The 21546-nt window shown below is 48.4% G+C and overlaps 1 protein-coding gene across 5 annotated transcripts in view; it reads right to left on the bottom strand.

The window, feature by feature from the left end:
- Window positions 1-21546, bottom strand: part of MIDEAS (mitotic deacetylase associated SANT domain protein) — a 201317-nt gene that overhangs the window by 35930 nt on the left and 143841 nt on the right. For all 5 annotated transcript variants that reach the window (XM_033953218.1, XM_033953214.1, XM_033953216.1 and 2 more), the window contains exons 4-5: window positions 9835-10180; window positions 8525-8591 (exon numbers count right to left, since the gene is read on the bottom strand). In XM_033953218.1, coding sequence (XP_033809109.1) covers window positions 8525-8591; window positions 9835-10180 — 413 coding nt within the window. The remainder of the gene's footprint in view (window positions 1-8524; window positions 8592-9834; window positions 10181-21546) is intronic.

Below are 21546 nucleotides of genomic sequence, written 5' to 3'. Positions count from 1 at the left end.
AGGAAGTACCGGGAGTAAAACCCTCGGTTCAATTGGTCTGACGGGACCGTCTCGACCGCCCGAAGCTGAAGTAAGTTTTGGACTTCCTGAAGAAGAAGGGCGGTCTGCGTCGAGCTTGAAGGATACTCTCTTGAAGGGTGGTCCGGGGGGACCCGGTGGAATTGAAGGGAGTATCCTTCTCTTATGATGGAGAGGACCCATAGGTCCGTGGTTATGGCCTCCCATCTGTGGTAAAAAAGATGGAGGCGGCCCCCTATGGGAGAGGCCGAGGTTATGCTCCCGGGAGGGGCGTCAAAAGGGCTGGGGAGCCTTAGGTACAGCGGGTGGCTGGACTTTTTGCTGAGACTTCTGGGGGGGTTGTCTCTTCGCAGGCTGTCTCGCCGCGGGCGTTTGTCTGGGCATGTAACGCCGCTGGTAAATCAGGGGTGGCCTGGAAGGTCGAGACTGTTGAGGTTTGGGTTTGGGCCGTAGGATGGATTGAAAGGATTTTTCATGATCCGACAGCTTCTTGGTAACAGTTTCGATAGACTCATCGAACAGGTCGGCTCCAGCACATGGTACGTTGGCGAGTCTGTCCTGTAGGTTGGGATCCATATCGATAGTACGGAGCCATGCCAGGCGACGCATAGCTACCGCGCTTGCGGCGGCGCGTGCCGAGAGTTCGAATGCATCGAAGGAGGATTGCATCAGCTGGAGTCGTAATTGGGAGAGGGAGGCTACCACTTCCTCGAACTCGAATCGAGCTTGGTTGTCTATGAACGGAGTGAACTTGCGGAGTACCGGCAAGAAGAACTCCAGATAGGAAGAGAAAAAGAAGTTGTAGTTTAGCACCCGTGACGCCATCATGGAGTTTTGGTAGAATTTTCTACCAAATTTGTCCATCGTTCTTCCCTCTCGGCCCGGCGGTACAGAAGCGTAGACCTGGGAGGGATGAGAGCGTTTGAGGGAGGACTCGACCAATAGGGATTGGTGGGAGAGTTGGGGGCCCTCGAACCCTTTATGGTGCACGATGCGGTATCGAGCATCGAGTTTGCTGGGGATCGCCGGTATGGAATACGGCGTTTCGAAGCACTGCATGAATGGTGTCCAGATACTCTTTGGAGTATCTGGAGCCCGTGTCAAGGGTCACATCCAGATCATCCGCCATTTGTCGGAGGAATGATGAGAAGGACAATTGTTCCGCCAGCGTCGGTCTGTGGGACGGGCTGGAGGAGGATGAGGCCTCCAGGTCTGTGGACATCGGGGAGTGACAAGGAGAATCGGGTACCGGTGTCTCCTCGTACTCCGGGCCCCTCGGAGGGGACACCTCTGTTGAGGAGTATCCCCTACGTTGCAGTTTTTTCTGCGGTGACACCTCCGAATGGCGTGAGGAGTGCCAGGATGAGTGTCTCGATCGGTGCCCGTCTCGGTGGCGGGACGGGGATCGGGATCGTCTGTGCATCGCATGGTCTCCCGAGGCCCCCAAGTGGATAGGGCTGGAAGCGGTGGATCGCAACTGGGTTTGCGATGCGGGTTCTTGCGATGCTACCCAAGTCTGGTAAGGAGTGCGGAAGAACTCTTCCTGACTATGCCCAGGGCTTCGAGTATCGAGCGGGGGTCTGGTCCCATGTTGGCGCGGAGGCGTAATGGGTTCTAATGGCGGCATATCGGTAAGCGAGGTTTGCCGCGTGGGCATCGCCGCCCTCCCCCGTTCGTCCTCGTCGGTTGTCGAGGTCGAACGGTGTGGGGGAGGGGGAGGGGGCGGACCGCCCCTTTGGGTCGGTACCGGGAGGTCACCCTGTATGGCAGCGATGAGCCCGGGTCCGATGGTCTGCATGAGCTCAACGAATTGAGCTTCCAGCACGGACCGTAGCGAAGCCGATAGGGAGGGATCCGCACCGAAAGGGGGTCCTCCTGCACGGACATCGCGCTCCTTCGAGGTCGAGTGCTTCTGCTTAGCAGCTTTCGGCACTTTGATGACCATTGGTGGCACTGTGGAAGGAAGAGGTACCTGAACCGAGGAGACCGGGGCAGGCACCGACGTCGAGCTCGTGGATGGTGTCGGGGCGAGCGATGCCGGTTTCACCACACTCGATGCAGGGGTGGTCGATGCCGGTTTCGCCCGAACCGGGGAGGTATCAGATGAAGTGGAGGCTGTGGGGTCCTTAGCTGCGTCCATCTTGAACATCGATTCCCACAATAGGCAACGCCGCTTGAATGAGCGTGCCGTAAGGGTAGAGCAAGGCCCGCACGATTTCGGGATGTGGTCAGGGCCCAAACACTGCAAACAGCGCCAGTGAGGGTCCGTGAGTGAAATCGCGCGTTGGCACTTGCTGCACTTTTTAAACCCGGTGGTTGGCCGGGACATAGGCCGGAAAATCTCCGCCGCGAGGTCGAAGCCAGTGGGCCTGAGCCACGTGGCCGGCCCGTTCGACCCGCCGGAGGAAATAATCTTCTTTTTTTTTTTTTTTTTTTACGAAAATAAAAGAACTGTTAACTGTAATTAAAAGAAAGGCGAAAACGCGGACAAGGAAGGCAAATTTAACTGAATTCAGCTAGCGCATGATGAAGTTGAACTTCTCAGCTCCGCGGAAAAGAAAGAACTGAGGAGACACGCCCGGATCTCCGGGTAGGAAGGCACCGGCGCATGCGCGGTGCGGGCATCTAGAAACTTTAAGTTTCTACAAGCAACACGTGCTTGTGAGACGTCCGTACCGGGGCTCTGTCTGATGACATCACCCACTAGTGAGAATACCTGCCTGCTTGTCCTGGGATAAAAAAAGCATTGTTGCACCAATGCCACAAAGCAGCCTGCGTATAATGCATAAAACAGTACCTACAGAAGCCTCAAAACTTCTGCGACAAAATAATTTGGAGTGATAAGATCAAATTTGAACCTTATAGTTACAAACATAAGTGCTATGTTTGGGGAGAAGACTAAGAAGAGAAGTACCCCATCCCTACCATGCAGCGGCACAGGGAATTTAGTCAGTAATGATGGCAGTATGCGTGCAGCATCTTATCAGAAAATATTGAATGCAAATTCTCCTCCATCAGCTAGGAAGCTGCACACGGGGTGAACTTGGACTTTCCAACATGATAGTGATCTGAAAAATAAGGCCAATTGACCCTGGCTGCAACAGAAAAAAAAGTGAAGATTCTGAAGTGGCCATCACAGTCTCCTGACTTCATCATTGAGCCACTTTAGGGAGAACTCAAACATGTAGTTCATGCTAGAAAATGAACAAATGTACAGGAGCTGGAGGATTTTTGCCACGAACAATGGAGCGCTTTGCCAGTGGCATAGCAGGGAAGTTGGCAGCCCCCGATGTGCTCTTCCCTGTCGCTGTCTCCCGCCCCATACCTCTTCAAATTTTCACTGGCAGCAAGCAGGCTGTCCTACCTGCTGCTTGCGCCAGCTGAGCCTTCTTTCTGATGTCATTTCCTGGTCTCATGAAAAGGAAGTGATATCAGAGGGAGGGATGAGGCTGCCATGACGCATAGGACAGCTTGTTCGCTGCCAGAGATTTGAAGACTAAAGGGTAAAGTGCTTCTCAGATACCCCCTCCAATCACCAGGGGAGAGGGGAAGAGGAGAGATGCAGACACCACCGCTCCCCAAATTCCTTACTACGCCACTGAGCTATACCACATGACAAAATAAAGGGCCTCAATCATAGCTATCAGAAAAGACTGAAGGCCTTCATTGATTCAAAATGGGGCAACAAACAATATTACACTGTGCTATTTGGCACTATGATGAGAGCTAAAAGCCTAATATCATCTCACAATAATAAACTTCTCTTTATTATGACAGGGGTTGCCATACAGCTTATTCTAAGGAATTGAAAAAACTGGGATAGACTGAACTATTCCTTTTGGTGGGAGTCTCTCTGTCACGTTTTTAAGATGGAACGTAATATGGCCATTCATCAGGGACTTTATAAGAAGTTTCTGAAGATTTGGGAGCCATTGACAAAATTTTGCAAAGAATGATTGGTACATGTTCATGGTGGGTGGGAGGGTGGGTTGGAATGTATTTTTCAATTTCTCAATTTGAGTGTAGTTTTTAGATATAATTATGGGGGGGAACAATATATCTTTTTGTCATAGATTATAATTGTAATTGTATTTAAGTGCTTTTATAGAGTTATATGATTGTATTATATTGTGCACTTACTTATGGCTTTAAAATGAATAAAGAAATTAAAAAAAAAAAAGAACTAATGGTATGTAAACTTTGAACTGGAAAACTTATAGTGAAAATATTAAGCTCACTCAAAAGATAAATACCACAACTGTCAAGAGAGCAAACTTCTACAATATATTCAAATTATTCAGACTTCATACACCCTGGGCATTACTCGAATACTTTCATAGCCATTGCTGGGGTGGTGTATTCATCATTGGTCCATTGTACATTAATGAGAAGATGTGCATTCAAAATAGCTTCAATATGAAGAAGCACTTAAGTTTGCTCTCTTGGCAGCTGTGGTAATTTTTGAACTGGACGATTTTATTATTTCCTTTATTGCAATGGTTTGTTTAATGATTGCGCAATTCTGAGATGCATAATGATTTGAAACACATTAAAAATAAAAGAAATGTGTTTTCTCTGATCACTCATATTTTTCACAAATGGCACACCTCTTAGACAAAATCTGCCAGAGATATGTAAACTTAAGGACACCACTGTATGTTCTGCAGATTCTTTGCAATGCTATGGCTGGCAGGACCTATTGTTTTGCTGCCCCAGGTGACCACCTAGTCTGCCTAATAGTTCAGTTGGTTCTGAATATGGAGGTCTATACCTAGGGCTTTTCTGAGGGGGTACTCAGAGGTACCGAGTACTGGCAACTTTTCCATGGCTTGATAAAAATGACCCACTTAAAGAGCTTAGGTTCTGCACACTCAGTGCTGCCTTTTCAGGATTCTGTGGCTTTTCCCAGGGGGCCTGGCTACTGTGGGGTGAGTCCCTCCGTGATCACACCACTCCTAAAAATGGCCTGGTATTTGAGTTCCGGCACCTTTTTTGCTAGAAAAAAATGCACATGAACGACTACTTCGAAAAATTGTGAACCATGGAATCGAGGGTGAAATACTCATGTGGATTAAAAACTGGTTGGCGGATAGGAAACGGAGAGTAGGGGTAAATGGACAATACTGGGACTGGAAAAGCTTCACGAATGGGGTGCTGCAGGGTTCGGTGCTTGGGCCCGTGCTCTTCAACACATTTATAAACGGCCTGGAAATTGGTACGAGCGAGGTAATTAAATTTGCGGATGATACGAAGTTATTCAGAGTAGTGAAGACGCAGAAGGATTGCGAAGAGCTGCAATGTGACAAACACGCACAAGAAATGGGCCGCAACATGGCAAATGAGATTTAACATGGATAAGTAAGGTGATGCATGTCAGTAACAAAAATCTTATACATGAATACAGGATGTCTGGTGCAGTACTTGGAGAGACCCTCCAGGAAAGAGACTTGGGAGTACTGGTCGACAAGTCAATGAAGCCATCCGTGCAATGTGCGGCGACGAAAAGGGCGAAGAGAATGCTAGGAATGATTAAGAAGGGAATCATGAACAGATCGGAAAAGGTTATCATGCCGCTGTACCGGGCCATGGTACGCCCCACCTGGAATACTGGGTCCAGAACTGGTCGCCGTACATGAAGAAGGACACGGTACTACTCGAAAGAGTCCAAAGAAGAGCGACTAAAATGGTTAAGGGGCTGGAGGAGTTGCCATACAGTAAGAGATTAGAGAAACTGAGCCTCTTCTCCCTCGAAAAGAGGATACTGAGAGGGGACATGATCGAAACATTCAAAATAATGAAGGGAATAGACTTAGTAGATAGAGACAGATTGTTCACCCTCTCCAAGGTAGAGAGAACGAGATGGCACTTTCTAAAGTTAAAAGGGGATTGATTCCGTAGTTCTTCTTCACCCAGAGAGTGATAGAAAACTGGAATGCTCTTCCGGAGGCTGTTATAGGGGAAAACACTCTCCAGGGATTCAAGACAAAGTTAGACAAGTTCCTGCTGAACCAGAACGTACGCAGGTAAGGCTAGTCTCAGTTAGGGTACTGGTCTTTGACCTAAGTGCCGCCACGGGAGCAGACTGCTGGGCACAATGGACCACTGGTCTAACCCAGCAGCGGCAATTCTTATGTTCACTATTTATATGTACCATGCCACTGTTAGGAACCAGGTATGTAACAGATTTTCAAGAATGCATAAAAAAAGAATTACAAGAATCGTAATAAAAAGAGTTCACTGTGGTTCAGAATTAAACGTTGTGCTTCCCTGCTCCTTCTCCAATTATTACTTTAAAATGACTTTCAACTGGACCTCCAAATCTAACTCAACAGTCAGGTTTTACCCAATTTACATGTGCATATACTTGGAATGATATTGAAAAGGATTTAACCAGACAGGAGTTTCTCCTGTCTGGTTAACACCCTGCTGATTTGGCCATTTGGCATTATTCAAATGGCACTTAAGTGGGTGGTGATGCCAACTATGGCCTCTGATCACCACAGCACTGTCCAGTTGGCACCAAGGTAGTCTGGGGTAGAGCTGACATTGAACTGGTTAATGGTGATATTCAGTTTGCTAACCAGTTAAGCAAGTAGATATAATGAGGAAGGCAAGTGTGATTAACCATCAGGCCAACAGCTGGGTATTGAACTATTAGCCAGGGTCTTGCAAGATGAGTGAGCTCGGGGCATATCTTTGTTTACTAGGATTTATTAATTGCCTTTATAAAGAGAGATCTACCCAAGTCTGGTGCAAGAAATACCACTGGATTTGGTCTGTATTTTGTTAATTTAAGGAGGGATAAGGAGTGGAAGACATAAAACAAAAAAAATCAAATCATCCAAACTGTTAAAGTTTCTTGTTCATTTTCACAGTGCTGTAATTGTGGCTACTGGACTAGTTATACTGTATTCAAGAATGCTGGCTTGTAGTTGATGTTTATTTTGGTTGTTAAGTGGGAGTAGCCTAGCGCTTAGTACAGTGGCCTGAGAACCTGGGGAACTGGATTTGATTCTATCAAAAAAATGCAGGAGAGTAGGTTCTATTCAGTACAAAAAACATATACCAACTCTATTCTTAAACTCTTTTATAAATAACATCTAATAGAGTACTTGAGCTGCAAATGCTAAAACGAGGAGGAAAAAGCCTCAGAACTCCGTCTTCAGACTGATGAAATCTTGCTGAAAGACTAGATAGGGTAAGCATCTCACTGGCTTGTAAAAACCCTCCTTGAGCAGTGTTGTTAAGTGCTCTTTAAATCTTTAATTGAAGTGGTTGGCACAGGCTTTCATGACCTTAAAGTTAGGGTTTTGCACTACTCAGCATTAAAGATTTCAATTGACTTATGGCTACAGCTCAAGTACTCTATTAGATGTTATTTTTAAAAGAGTTTAAGAATAGAGTTGGTATATGTTTTTTGAACTGGATTTGATTCCCAATGCAGCTCCTTGTGACTCTGGGCAAGTCGCTTAACCCTTCATTGCCCCAGGTACAAAATAAGTTTATAATATGTATATTGCTTTGATTGTAAGCACAGAAAGGCAGTATATTAAGTCCCCTTTCCTTTAATAAAAATTAACAATAATAATAATAAGTCAGGACACCAAAAGGGCTGTCCTAACTTTATCCACCAAGCGAACTGAGCTCTAGTCTGAATATCAGCTGGTGCCTGGCAAACTGTCAGGTGACTGCACCTACCTGGATATTCAATGCTAGAGCCTGGACATGACCCAGCACTGAATATCTGGCCTTAATCCAGCCCGCAGCTGTCAGCAGCTTAAAAACATTGACAGCCGCAGGCTGAATATTACCCACACTGTTTAAAATTATCTAAGTTGAACACTACTCAGAGGTGGAAACTGGGTGAAACCTCCTAAATCAGTCTTATGCAGCTGAGTTTTAGCAACAAAGAAAAGGGGCATTTGGAAGGAGAAGGAATCAAAAGGTATATCAGAGGTAGATAGAGCCAGAAACTACATGTATCAAGGTTAAAGTTTCAAAAAAAATGTACTTGGGTGAGCTAATGCACAGCCTCTACACCAGTGTCTTGCAAACTTTGCGAGCCGCAGCATACTAAACTGGAAGCCGTGACTTGAGGGCACCCAGAAGCGCGCAGATGTCAACGCAATGAAGTCACGCTTGGAGGCCCTCCAGAGGGGGCCCTGAGCCACCAGTAGGGAGTGCAGAAAAAGAAAAAGGCATGGAGAGGAGGAAAGACGCCAGGGAGAAGAGGAACTGGCGGCAGCTTACTGCCTACAGGATGTGCCTCTTGCCATGAGAGGCACGTCCTTTAGGCAGCCAGCTGGTACCTGTCCTCCTCCCCTGCATCTCAAGGCACACCTGAAATCTCGTGTAATACACTGTTCTACACCATTTTGGCTGCATTACAAGTTCCTATTCCTGACAAATCTGGAGAAGGGGGGGGGGGGGGGGTACCAATTCCACCATTTCTAGCATATTAGATGACTGATAAAAAGTTGGAAGAGCCCTAGCCTTGCATACTTACGGCTCAATGCTGACCGGTGTGCCTTCCCCCATGACCGAGAGAACAGGAGGTGTGACTTCTGAACTACCTGGAAAACATGAGGCAGAAGTGGGAATACAAGTAAAGGCTACATTAGACCAGTACCACCTAGAAAGCCATTGTTCAATCAAAATCAAACTGGGTGGGCAGCTGGAGATGACCCATTTTGTCACCTATATAGTCTAAATGTGGAAGCTACAAATTAAAATACAGTGTTTGGACCCAACTGTTTCTTCTCTACCTGTAAGTTAAAGGGGCACTGTTCACTAAGTTACCCAAAAGTAAATTTTCTAAGAGATGGTACCCAGGGACACTCATCGTGAATACAAAAGCTCTTGCACACTTCATCCCTACTGTATCTGAAGATAGTATTAGACAAAAGAAACTACACAGATATGAATATCTGGTATCTACAAAACGCAGCAATCTGCCTTCTACACAGCTTCAACTACCATGACCCCATCTCCCCAGCCCTACGCACAAAGCACTGGCTTCCGATCAACCAACGCTGCGCATTCAAGGCCCTGGTAATAGCGCATAAAAGAATCTACGCCGCCACCCCCACCTGCCTCCTCCGCTCAGAAATGGAGAAACGCCTAGGCATCTCCCCAGGAAGGTCTCTCCTGTCAGAAACTGCCTGCAAATGCTCCTACAGCCACTTCATCCCCCAACTCTATAACCAACTCCCCTCCGCAAATCAGATTACAGAACTCATTGATGACCTTCCGGAAAGTGGTAAAGACCCTCCTCTTCAACTAAAATTACAACTGCAATCTACCCCTTCGCCCCCTTAAATTCCCCCTTCCTTCTACCCTCTCTTCTCCATTCTTAACCTGTAATTAAATTGCTATTTAGTCCTTGTACTTAAACTACTGTATAGTCTTTGTACTGTCCAAATGTATTCAACTGTGAATGTTTGCTTGTAGGCCATTCTGAGCTACTAGGAGGATGGGCTAGAAATCGAATTAAATAAATAAATATAAATACAGTTTTCTTCCTCAGAGTAATGTTCACATTTATAGTGTCTAAATATAGCCAACTGGTGAATTGATTCGTATTTAGCTTCTCTGTATGGGGCAATTTTTACTCACAAGGAGCTAGTAACCTCCTTAATTAGTTGGCTAAATGCCGTATGAGGAATGTGCCCTTCCTTGACCTTTGATACCCCCCTCCCCCACATCTGCATTAGTGCAATAACACCTTGACTGTGAGAATGCAACCATTTCTGAAGGTCTGGAATGCACACATCACATTTCACAAATGTGAATCCACTGAAAGAGAAATAGACTTACCGGATCTAAGCAAAGTTCTTGTGCTGCTCTTGGGGGTGATAGGAGGTGGAATCGAGAGGCCACCAGCTGAGATGATGGCATTGAAATAGAGCCCTGAACCCTCCCGCACAGGGCTGAGAATAGGTGGAGGCGTATAGGGGGGCAGCTCAAAATTCCGGTCCGACGGATGGTCGGCCAAGCGGACAGGTGAACGCAGGTGACTCTGGTAAGGTGTGATATTGTAGTAGACAGCGGGCACAATGAAGGTGCCAGGTTTAGGCGGGATGAATAATGGTTCTGGTCTTGGTCGTTGCTTTGGCTTCCGAACCAGGAGGTCCCTTTCCTCCCTGGAAAGAACATGCTCATCCTGCAAAACAGCAACATGTTTGTTATATAATGCAACATGGTGCGCTCAAGATTACCACAATTTGAAGGCACTGCAATCCGGATGAGGCTTATACATCATCCTTCCATTAAGTTCTACTAGTACTTTCTTCCTCAATTGTGGAACAAAAAAAAAAGCACACAGCGGGGAAAAAGTGGCCAGAACACATTGGGCTAACCCTCCTAAATCAGCCTTGCGTAGCTCAGTTTTAGCCACAAAGAAAAAGGATTTTCATCAGAGAAGGAGCAAGGGCTTTTTAGAGATATACTTCGAATCGATTCACCGATTCGAATCAGGTGAATCAATTCGAATTGATTCAATTAAAAAAAATATAAAATTCGGCCTCCCAATTTGATGACTGACCCTTCCCCTGTGCCTTCCTAAAGCAGGAGTGGCAGCACTGCCTCTTGCTGGCCGTCCGCTGCCACTCCTGCTTGAGAGGGGAGGGTCAGTCAGAAAGGCCTGCATCTTCCCCCAGTTTGGAAAACAAACACCCAATTGGGCAGGAAAATCGAATCGAATCATCGATTCAATAGGCTGAATCGAATCAAAATTTATTTTCCTGAATCGGGTCGCACTAGTTTTTACGTGGCAAACTTTCAGCTGCATAACAAGCATTCATTCAAAGTACTGTGGTATTGTGTGTGAATATTGGCTGGATTTGCACAGGCTATCAAGTAGGTGTGTAGAGTGCCAGTCAGATGCCTGACTAAAACCACAGCCAGTCTTATGTTGCTGAAACTGAAATACATCCTCTTGGTAAAGATGTTTAAATGGCTTATTAATATTCATCTTATTTGACTTCTTATCTTTGTGAAGCAGAAGAAACTTAATACCTTTGCCAAGGTCCTTCAAATAAGCTATTCTACAGCAAACCAAGTCAAAATGGCCCCCAAGGTCTTCCTGACCAACTTTTAATGCAGCATATCTTAATTTTATACTTCGAGGATATCAAAATCAAAAAAGGAAATTAGGTCTTAACTGCTACTTTTCTTTCCTTTAGTCCCTCCCACCAGTAGATGGGGACTTATAGTCTAACTTGGAGACCGAGGACTACTGATTTCTATCTGCTGGTGGAAGTGCATAGCCACCTGTGCCTTTCTAGAGAGATGCTATGGAAGGTCTGATTTTTAGGACATCCAAGATAGGACATGAAGATCTGTTTGATAGTATTGGCTTCAGCATGTAAACTATCTGCAGGTCTCATGGACTGGATTTAAAAATCAACTGTCGGGGGGTCACGTGATGTCGAGCTGCTGAGCAGACGTCGGTGGGGCTAGCTCCCGATCCCGTTCCCACCATCGGCGATTCTTGACTCCGGAACGCCGCGATTTCGCCGCTGATTTTGGCGCTGGAGGTGGTGTGACTCTCTCCCAGTGTTTTCCTGCCATCGGGGCTTTATGACCAGCAAGCTGCCGCGCCGGGAGAGGGATCGCGGTCGCGCGGGTGATTCCAAGATGGCCGACCGCGAGTCTCCTCCGCCGCTCCCGGCGCCGACCGCGTGGGTGTCTGAAATAGTGGCCGAAGTGAAACTACTACTGGAGGGATCCCTGACCACGAAACTGCAACCTATCGTGGACAAATTAGATTCTGTGGACACTCGGCTGGAGACGCTGCAGGGAGAGTTTGCCTCCTATCAGCAGCGTCTCACCACTTTGGAGGATAGAGTTCAGCAACGTGAAGGGGACCATCAACAACTGCGAGCTCAGCTGGTCGCTATGGAAGCAAAGGTGGAGGACCTTGAGAATAGGTCCCGTCGGGGGAATCTGCGACTGGTAGGCTTACCTGAATCAGTGAAGGATGGTGAGCTCCATTCCTTTCTGGAATCTTGGCTGCAGCGCTCTTTAACCTTATCTGAAGCACATGGTCCCCTGAGAATTGAACGCGCTCATCGTTTGGGCCCGCTGGGAGCACCAGGCTCGCGAGCTCGAACTGTCATCCTTAAGTTATTGAACTCTGCCCATAAACAAGAGATTCTGCGAGCCATTCGCACTTCGGGCCCTCTGCTGTATGACAACTCCAGGGTGTTATGTTTCCAGGACTATTCCCCAGCTCTACAAGCCAAACGGAAGGAGTTTACTCCCATCTGCTCCCAGCTGTTTCGGATGAAAATTTCTTTTGCCTTGCTGTATCCTGCACGTCTGCGGATCCGACATGCTGGTCAGACTCACTTCTTTATGGTGGCGGCTGAGGCGCTTCGCTTCTTGCAATCCTTGCAGGCCCCAGACCCTGCTCCTTGATAGCCCATTGGTTCTTTTCAGCTGGAGTTCCACTGGTCGTTATATGCCTCCTCTGTCTGATGTGTCCTGGAAGCCTTGATGCCAGATGGCCAGCTCCCGTGGTGGTCTGCTCTGGGCAGTACTTATTTTGTGGGCTGGCAGACCTTGATGTGGTGCAGGCGCGATGGACCGATCTGGACTTCCTTCGGACAATATTTTTTCTTATCCTTCCTGGACTGTGTGGATGATTGGGAGGGGAGTGCATGTTTCTGTTGAGTTGGATGGAGTGTTTTGTATATAGGGAGCGATTCTCCCTTCCCGAGTGACTGTATGATTGAGGGATTAGCGTGGCTGGGTAAGACGGGGAGGGAGTATTTGAGTGTTGGGTAGTGGGGGTTGATGGTACCTATGGAGGCTCCGTTGAGCATTTGCTTGTTGATTTCTATTGCATTGTTTCCTGATTGGTGGTTGCCCAAATTTAATGCCTAGTCTGTTATGGGGCATCGGGCGAGGGGTGGTTGGGATTGTTTCTGTGTTGTTTGGGGTGGATTCTGGGGTGCATTGCATTTTTTTTTTGACTGCCTATGGCTGGGGTTGCTTTGACTCGGCGAGGGTTGTTTCTTGAACATATTGTCTGCTAGGGGGGGGGTTGGGAGCTACTTCACAGGGCCCTTGGACCACTAGTGGGTCACAAGAGGGATGGGGGGGGGATGGTGGGAGGAAGGGGCGGGTGGGTGGGTGGGTATGTGGGGTTTTCTTTTTGTTTTTCTCTTTCTACTTCTTTTTTTTAATTTTTTTTTCTCTTTTCTCTTCCCTTTTCTTTTGTTTATTTTTGTGTGTTCCTGGTGCCCTACAGATGGCCTTTTGTCTGGTGGTGGAAGCTCGGGTCTGGATTGAGGTCCTGGGAGCTGGTCGCTGGCTGGGACGGCCTCGCTCTCGGTTCTCTTTTTGGATTTTTGCCTGTCCTTTGTCTTTCTAATTTCACTTATGAAGCCTCTTAGATGTATTTCCTGGAATATAAATGGGGTCACTTCACCTATTAAACGACAAAAAATTTTGAGAGCCTTGAACCGTCAGAGAGCTGATCTTGTCTTCTTGCAGGAGACGCATTTGTCAGCGGCAGAGCATGCTAAACTCCAGACTTGGTGGGTTGGTCAACATTTGGGAGCACCGGCGAACAACCGTAAGGCGGGAGTTCTGATTTTGATTCGGAAGGGATTGCCCTTTGTCCTTCAACAGCAGTGGGTGGATCCTGGGGGACGGTATATCATTGCTAAGGCGCTCCTTCATCGTCAGCCTGTGATTCTTTGTAATGTTTACGCTCCTAACAGCTATGACTCTCGGTTTTTCTCCTCGCTTATTCGCCTTCTTGGTCAACATTCTGATATTCCTTTATTGGTGGGAGGGGACTTCAATTGTGTTCATGACCCTTTGTTGGATAAATCACTTCCTACTCCCCAGGATAGGGTGCATCCTACTAGGGGTATTTCTTTACTTTGCTCATCATTGGATGTTCTTGATGTCTGGCGGACGCTTCATCCAGGTGAGCGTGATTATACTCACATTTCTAGGGCTCATGCCTCTTTATCCCGGATTGATTACTGGTTGACTTCTAGCTCTTTGTTTTCTCAGATTGAATCGGCCACGATTGGTTCCTTTGATGTCTCTGATCACACCATGATTTTGTTGACCTTGCATTTGGATGTCTCTTCCCCGGGCTCCTTCCGCTGGCGATTTCCGCTCCGTTTGTATAAGGATCCGAAGTTTCAGGAGTTTCTGCTTCGGAAATGGTCTGACTATCAACATCATAATATGGAACATCGGGCTGACTCTACTCTCTTCTGGGAGGCTGCGAAAGCGGTGCTGCGCGGTGAGATCATGTCATATTCCAGCCATCAAAGACGTGCTCGAGACAGGGAGATTTTACACTTGGAACGTAGGGTAGGTGACCTACGTCGACTTTACGGTCAATCTCACACTTCCTCTTTGCGTTCTCAGCTCTTGGCCTCCCAGTGCAAGCTTCAGGAATTGTTGCATGCTAGAACGGTCAAGTCGCTTGCTTATTATAGGTATCAACTTTTTCGCCATGGGAACCAACGTGGGACGCTCTTGGCAAGGGTGGTCCGTCGGTCAGCGGGTCGTACTCCTGTCCTCCAACTTCGCTCAGATGGGGGGGCCATGGTCCGGACGGATGCCGAGATCAACGCGGTGTTCTATGACTACTATAGGCAACTTTATTCACAACAATCTGATTTAATGGATGGCACGGCCTATTTAGATGGCCTTTCCCTTCCGGGTCTGTCTGCTCAGGCAGTGGTGCGTCTTAATGCCCCTATCACGGCTGAGGAGGTAGCAAGAGTAATACAGAATGGGTCGTTGCTGAAGGCCCCCGGGCCGGATGGTTTCCGGATGGAATTCTATAAACTCCTCCATCCCACCATAGCACCTGTACTGGCTGAGACCTTCACGGCCGCTGTCCAGCGGGGTACCCTTCCGGATTCTCTCTCCTCTGCTCAAATAGTCGTGCTGTTGAAGCCTAATAGGGATGCTGCCCTTTCTTCTTCTTACCGTCCTATCTCACTGTTGAATGTGGAGGCCAAGATGTTTGCCAAGGTTTTGGCTAATCGATTGGCTTGTGTTCTTCCTGATTTGATTGCTTCCCCTCAGGTGGGATTTGTGCAGGGGCGTACTAGTGTGAAAAACATTAGATCCATACTGGCTTCTTTGGAATTTGTGGAGAGGACCCGGCTTCCTTCCCTATTGGTCAGCTTTGATGCGGAAAAAGCCTTTGACCGTGTTTCTTGGAACTTTTTATTTGCGGTCTTAACTCGGTATGGCATAACAGGGTTTTTTCAGGATGCGATTCGGGTGCTTTATCATTCACCTACAGCCTTCGTTTGGGTCAATGGCCATAGTTCTCCTCTGTTCCCCATCCGTCGTGGTACGCGTCAGGGCTGTCCCCTTTCTCCATTGCTCTTTGCTCTGTCGTTAGACCCCTTGATCCGTGATATTCAGCTTAATAGAGCTATTTCAGGTATTCGAATTGGTTCTTCCGAATTCAAGATCTCGGCTTTTGCGGATGATCTCTTGGTTCATATTTCAGATCCCATTGTATCTCTTTCCAATCTGATGGCCACTTTTCAGGAATATGGCGATTATTCTGGTTTTAAGCTTAATCTTGACAAATCTTTAGCGTTGGCCACGTCCTCGTCGTTACGGGACTCTTGGCCTGGGCCCTTCCCGCTTCAATGGGCTTCCTCTTCGTTTCGTTACTTAGGGATCTTGTTGACGCCTTGCACTTCGGCGTTATATCGCGTCAACATTGATTCTTTGTTCTGTTCCTCGACTGCGTATTTTGCTCGTTGGTCTCCTCTTCCACTGTCTTTATTAGGCAGGATCCATTTGTTTAACATGATCCTTTTTCCAAAATGGCTTTATACTTTGCAGTTACTTCCTTTGTGGCTTTTGAAACGGGATATTACTAAATTGCATTCTATGCTTTCTAGATTCTGCTGGGGGGGTCGACGACCATGGGTGGCGTTGCGTTACCTGTTTGGCTCGTGGGGAAGCGGGGGACTGGGGTTACCGCAGTTCCGGTTATACAATGCGGCCTGTTTATTGCGTTACCTGGGGGAGTGGCTTTCGGATCGCCAGGATTTTACTCCGAAATCCTATGAGAAGGATTTTTTTGCTCCTTGGCATATTTTGTCCTTGGTGCAGTCGCCTCGTTCTGCCTTACCGGTGCCATTTAGGGGAAGTGTGTTGTTACACTCTCTACGCATCATCTGGTCTTATGTATTGCATTCTTGGAATGGTACTCCCTCGACTACTAGATACTTACCTATTCAGGGGAATCTGCAATTTAGCCCTGGTAGTGAGAATGCTTGTTTTCGTAAACTGGCATCTCGGGATTATACGCTGCTTGCTCATGTTCTCCAGGCTGATGGCTCTTTAAAATCCTGGGATGTTCTAGTCCGGTCTGGAATTTTTTCTGTGGGTGACTTTTTTGCGTTTCGGCAACTTCATCATTATATCCAATCTCTCCCCCGAGCCGCTTTGGCGTTTCCTATTGAGGATAGATTTGCGACACTACTGGATCCCTATTTGGAGACTGGGTTTACGGTTTCAGGTCTTTATAAAGATCTCCAGCGTTGGTTAGGTCCGGCTGATCGTGCTGCACTCCAAGCTTGCTGGTGTCAAGATTTGGGGATGGCTCAGGACGCTTTGGATCTCCCTTCCTTAATTTCCAGAATTCCAGGAGTGTCTGTTAATGCAGATCTCCGGGAGTGTCAATTTAGGGTGATTCATCGTGGCTATTTTACGAAAAGTCAGTTATATTATTCAGGTTATACGGACTCTCCGTTGTGTCCCAAGTGTCTCCAGCAACCCCACTCGTTTATTCATGCCTTTTGGTCCTGTGTGAAAATTAAACTCTTCTGGAGACGGGTTTTATCTTATGTGGAGCGCATTTTTGGTAAGGCACTCCCCCTTTCTGCTGCTGGTCTCCTGCTGGATAAATATGAGGCCTTTTGTTTGTCTGATTCGGGTCAGCGGCAGTTTATGAGACGGGTGGGTGTCCTGGGGAAGAAGGTGATTCTGGCTGTTTGGATTGGAGATACCTTGCCCTCCTTTTGGGCTTGGAGGAATCGTTTGCATGCTCTGCTGCTGTTGGAGCGGAAGGATGCGTCTTTTAGCCTGCGAAGAAAACGCCAATTTCTGCGGATCTGGGATTCTTATCTTTTTTCATTATCACCACGGGCTCGAAGTGACATCCTGAATTTATTGTAATTCTCTCTGGGCCCCGAGCTTGTTGTATTTTTGTGAGGGCACCAGGTGCACCTTCTATTCCTTTCCCCTCCCCCCCCCTTTTTTTTTTTTTTTTATTTTTATTTTTTTTCTTCTTTCTCTCTTCTCAGTGTTGGAGTTTAGCTTTTCTCGTTGGCAGTGGGTTATCTGAGTCCAAGCCTACTGCACTAGGGTTCTGCTATTTTTCAGATCAGGGAGTTTGGGGTGGGGGTGGGGTGGGAGGGGTGTTGAATCCGATCTCCTGTATCTGATTATTTCTTTGTAATTGTGATTCGTGTTTGTTGGTTTGTGTTTTTGTATATTTTGATAATAAAAATCGATTCAACATAAAAATCAACTGTCTCAGCCCTTCCAACTTCCCATACTATGGGGCTGTGAAACTCATGTTTGGGGTTATAACCTGGGCATGCCCTCCCTAAAATGTCACTGGCCCACATACTTTTTGTGGCCCCTCAAATGGGGTTGCAGCTACAGAAAAATTGATAAGCACTGATCTAAAATGAAGCTCACAAACTCTAGCAGGAGTAGGCAGCTCTTTGCTATATTAGCATACTACCGGGAAGAAACTAAAGATCATCTCTTTACACACACAAAGCTCCAAAAAACTTGGCTGACTTTTCAGCCATCTAAGCTAAGCAGCAATTTCATATGAGACAGTAACACTGGCTGACCTTTCTGGAAGTATTAAATACTTTTTCAGCTCTACTAAAATATCACTTTGCTGGACCCTGCCTAAGTGCCTACACACTAACAGGAATAAACTGCCGGTCAGAAAATCCCACAGAAAAGTGGAATCTGATTACTCCAGAGTGCCCACATATTTTGGGAAATTTTTCCAGCTTCAAGCAGTTATGTTATCAGGTTCTGACTGGAGAAAAGAGGTCACATCATATGGGGAAAGACAGCTTCAGTTTGTTATTGTTAAAACCATTCATAAGTTTTCACCTGAGTATTATGCACAGCTAGTATCCTTGAATATGATTCCAATATGAAGCTCCAACTTTGGAAAACAGAGCTGTGTTTGCCTGGTCTTTTCACTGACAACTGTATGTTGATATTCACCGATTCTCTCTCTTCTCTTATTGTTTAGCAATGTTCTTAAGACTGCGTTTTGTTAACCGGCTCGAGACCCTCTGGGAATGACCCGGTATATAAGACTAAAGATTAGATTAGATTATGGGTTATGCGTACGACTGGCAACATCTTTTGTTTCAAGCCTCCATATAAAACTATGCTTATTGTTTCCGAAATGGATATATGTGATGCAAACATTTCCTATGTATATTACGAATAAGGACATTGGTCTGTATCATAAAGTGTTACGTAAATTTCTTTGGAATACCGTATTTTCGCGGATATAACGCGCACCTGTGTAAAACGCGCACAGGGGTATAGCGCGCAGAAATCACGATGATATGTACCAAAACTTTTCTATACCGCGCTCAGGCATATAACGCGCATGATGCCCGACGCTCCTTTCGCCCGCCCTGACTTTCCGTGCGCTGTCCCGACTCTCCGTTCACCCCCCTGACTTCCGTGCACTGTCCCCCCTTGAAGTCCTGTCCCCCCTTGAAGGTCTGTCCCCATCCTGAAAGCCTGATGCCCCCCCCCGACGTCCGATACATCCCCCCCCCCCGGCAGCACCACTCGCACCCTCACCCCGAAGGACCGCCGACTCCCCAACAATATCGGGCCAGGAGGGAGCCCAAACCCTCCTGGCCATGGCGACCCCCTAACCCCACCCCGCACTACATTACGGGCAGGAGGGATCCCAGGCCCTCCTGCCCTCGACGCAAACCCCCTCCCCCCAACGACCGCCCCCCCCCCCAAGAACCTCCGCCCGTCCCCCAGCCGACCCGCGACCCCCCTGGCCGACCCCCACGACCCCCCCACCCCCCTTCCCCGTACCTTTGGAAGTTGGCCGGACAGACGGGAGCCAAACCCGCCTGTCCGGCAGGCAGCCAACGAAGGAATGAGGCCGGATTGGCCCATCCGTCCTAAAGCTCCGCCTACTGGTGGGGCCTAAGGCGCGTGGGCCAATCAGAATAGGCCCTGGAGCCTTAGGTCCCACCTGGGGGCGCGGCCTGAGGCACATGGGCCAAACCCGACCATGTGTCTCAGGCCGCGCCCCCAGGTGGGACCTAAGGCTCCAGGGCCTATTCTGATTGGCCCACGCGCCTTAGGCCCCACCAGTAGGCGGAGCTTTAGGACGGATGGGCCAATCCGGCCTCATTCCTTCGTTGGCTGCCTGCCGGACAGGCGGGTTTGGCTCCCGTCTGTCCGGCCAACTTCCAAAGGTACGGGGAAGGGGGGTGGGGGGGTCGGCCAGGGGGGTCGCGGGTCGGCTGGGGGGGCGGTCGGAGGTTCTTGGGGGGGCGGTCGTTGGAGGGAGGGGGGTTTGCGTCGAGGGCAGGAGGGCCTGGGATCCCTCCTGCCCGTAATGTAGTGCGGGGTGGGGTTAGGGGGTCGCCGTGGCCAGGAGGGTTTGGGCTCCCTTCTGGCCCAACTACACAAAGGTACGGGGAAGGCGGGTGGGGGTGTCGTGGGGGTCGGCCAGGGGGGTCGCGGGTCGGCTGGGGGACGGGCGGAGGTTCTTGGGGGGGGCGGTCGTTGGGGGGAGGGGGTTTGCGTCGAGGGCAGGAGGGCCTGGGATCCCTCCTGCCCGTAATGTAGTGCGGGTAGGGGGTCGCCGTGGCCAGGAGGGTTTGGGCTCCCTCCTGGCCCGATATTGTCGGGAAGTCGGCGGTCCTTCGGGGGGGGGGGATGTATCGGACGTCGGGGAGTCGGCCGGGCAAGAGGGCTTGGGCTCCCTCTTGCTCCGATCGTGGATGCGGGTGCGGGTGGGAGCGCGTGCGAGCGGTCGTTCGGGGTGGGGGTGCGAGCGGTCCTGCTGGGGGGGTGAATCGGGCGTCGGGCGGGGTGGGAACTATGTTTAAAAACTTTTCTATACCGCGCTCAGGCATATAACGCGCGAGGGGTATGCGCGGTAGGTAAAATCGCGTATAACGCGCGCGTTATATCCGCAAAAATACGGTAATAAGAAGCCCAGATTGACTTTAGCACAACTTTCCTTACCACTGGGGAGAGGCGGTTTGGCATTGCCGGACCTGCGGAAATACAATGTTGCCTGTCTCCTTCGTCACCTGGTCGACTGGATCCAGAATACTACCTATTACACTCCTGTGTTCCTGGAACAGCAACTGATGGCGCCTACGCATTTGTTGTATTATCTTCATGCGAAACGACCTTATCGGATTTTTCCGACTCGTTCTCATCCTTTGTTGAAATCTATGCGTCAATGTTGCAATGGTTATGCAAGCGGATGCAGATGCCTTTTACTTTTACAGTGCTTTTACCCTTGTGGGGAAATCGGGACTTGGATCCGGATGACTCTAAAACTTATTTGAAGACTTGGTCAACCAATGGCCTTTGTAATGTGCGGGATGTGGTGACGGCACAGGGCCTTCTGGTTTCCTTCCCTGCTCTTCAGGCTCGGGGTGTTGTACAGGCTCGGGATTGGCTTTCCTATGGTCAAGTCAGCCACTATCTGCATTCCCTGGACCGTTCTACTATGCAGGAAGATAAGGCGGACCTGGTTTGGGAGACTCTGACCCTGTCCCGTTCGACCAGTATGAGTCTCTCCTTTCATCAGATCAGCTTGGGCAGTTTTTCGGCACCTTGGAATTATGATGCAGTGGCTGATGTTTGGAATCTGGACCTTGCCTCTACTGAGCAGATCACTGGTGAGGATTTGCGTCTCCTCATGCGACATTTTCCGAGACTGACTCGCTCGGTGGTGTTGCAGGAACAGCACTACAAATTCTTGTTGAGACTTTACATTCCCCATATAGGGCCTTGGTGGCTGGTATTGCTACTCATGCAGAATGCCCTAATTGCCGTTCTGCCCCTGCTGGTTTGTTTCATATGTTTTGGTCCTGTGACAGAATACAAACCTTCTGGTCTTTTGTTGGGCTTCATCTACAGACGATCTTAAAGACACGACTTCCCCTTGGAGCGAAGGTTTTTCTTTTTTATCACTTTACCTCTTTGGGACTTTCTAGGGGTAATTCCCTGTTGCTGAAGAAGGCTTTCTTGTTATCTCGTAAATGTATCCTCTTGTTATGGAGGCAGACCGAGGTGCCTACCCTCACAATGTGGAAAAATGAACTGTTTACTTTGCTGAAGTATGAATATTTGGATACTAAGAAGGGTGGCCCTGGTCACTGGAGGAAATTCCGAGCAGTTTGGGCTCCGGTCTGGGACAATTTGTCTCCGGGTGCCTGAAGTGCCCTTCTGAATTTCTGACACTGGAGTGCTTGGGGG

Source organism: Geotrypetes seraphini, chromosome 7 (assembly GCF_902459505.1).
Source record: "Geotrypetes seraphini chromosome 7, aGeoSer1.1, whole genome shotgun sequence".
NCBI classification, from domain to species: Eukaryota; Metazoa; Chordata; class Amphibia; order Gymnophiona; family Dermophiidae; genus Geotrypetes; species Geotrypetes seraphini.
Note: the sequence above shows the minus strand (reverse complement) of the source record. Positions and strands in the feature narration are given on the sequence as shown.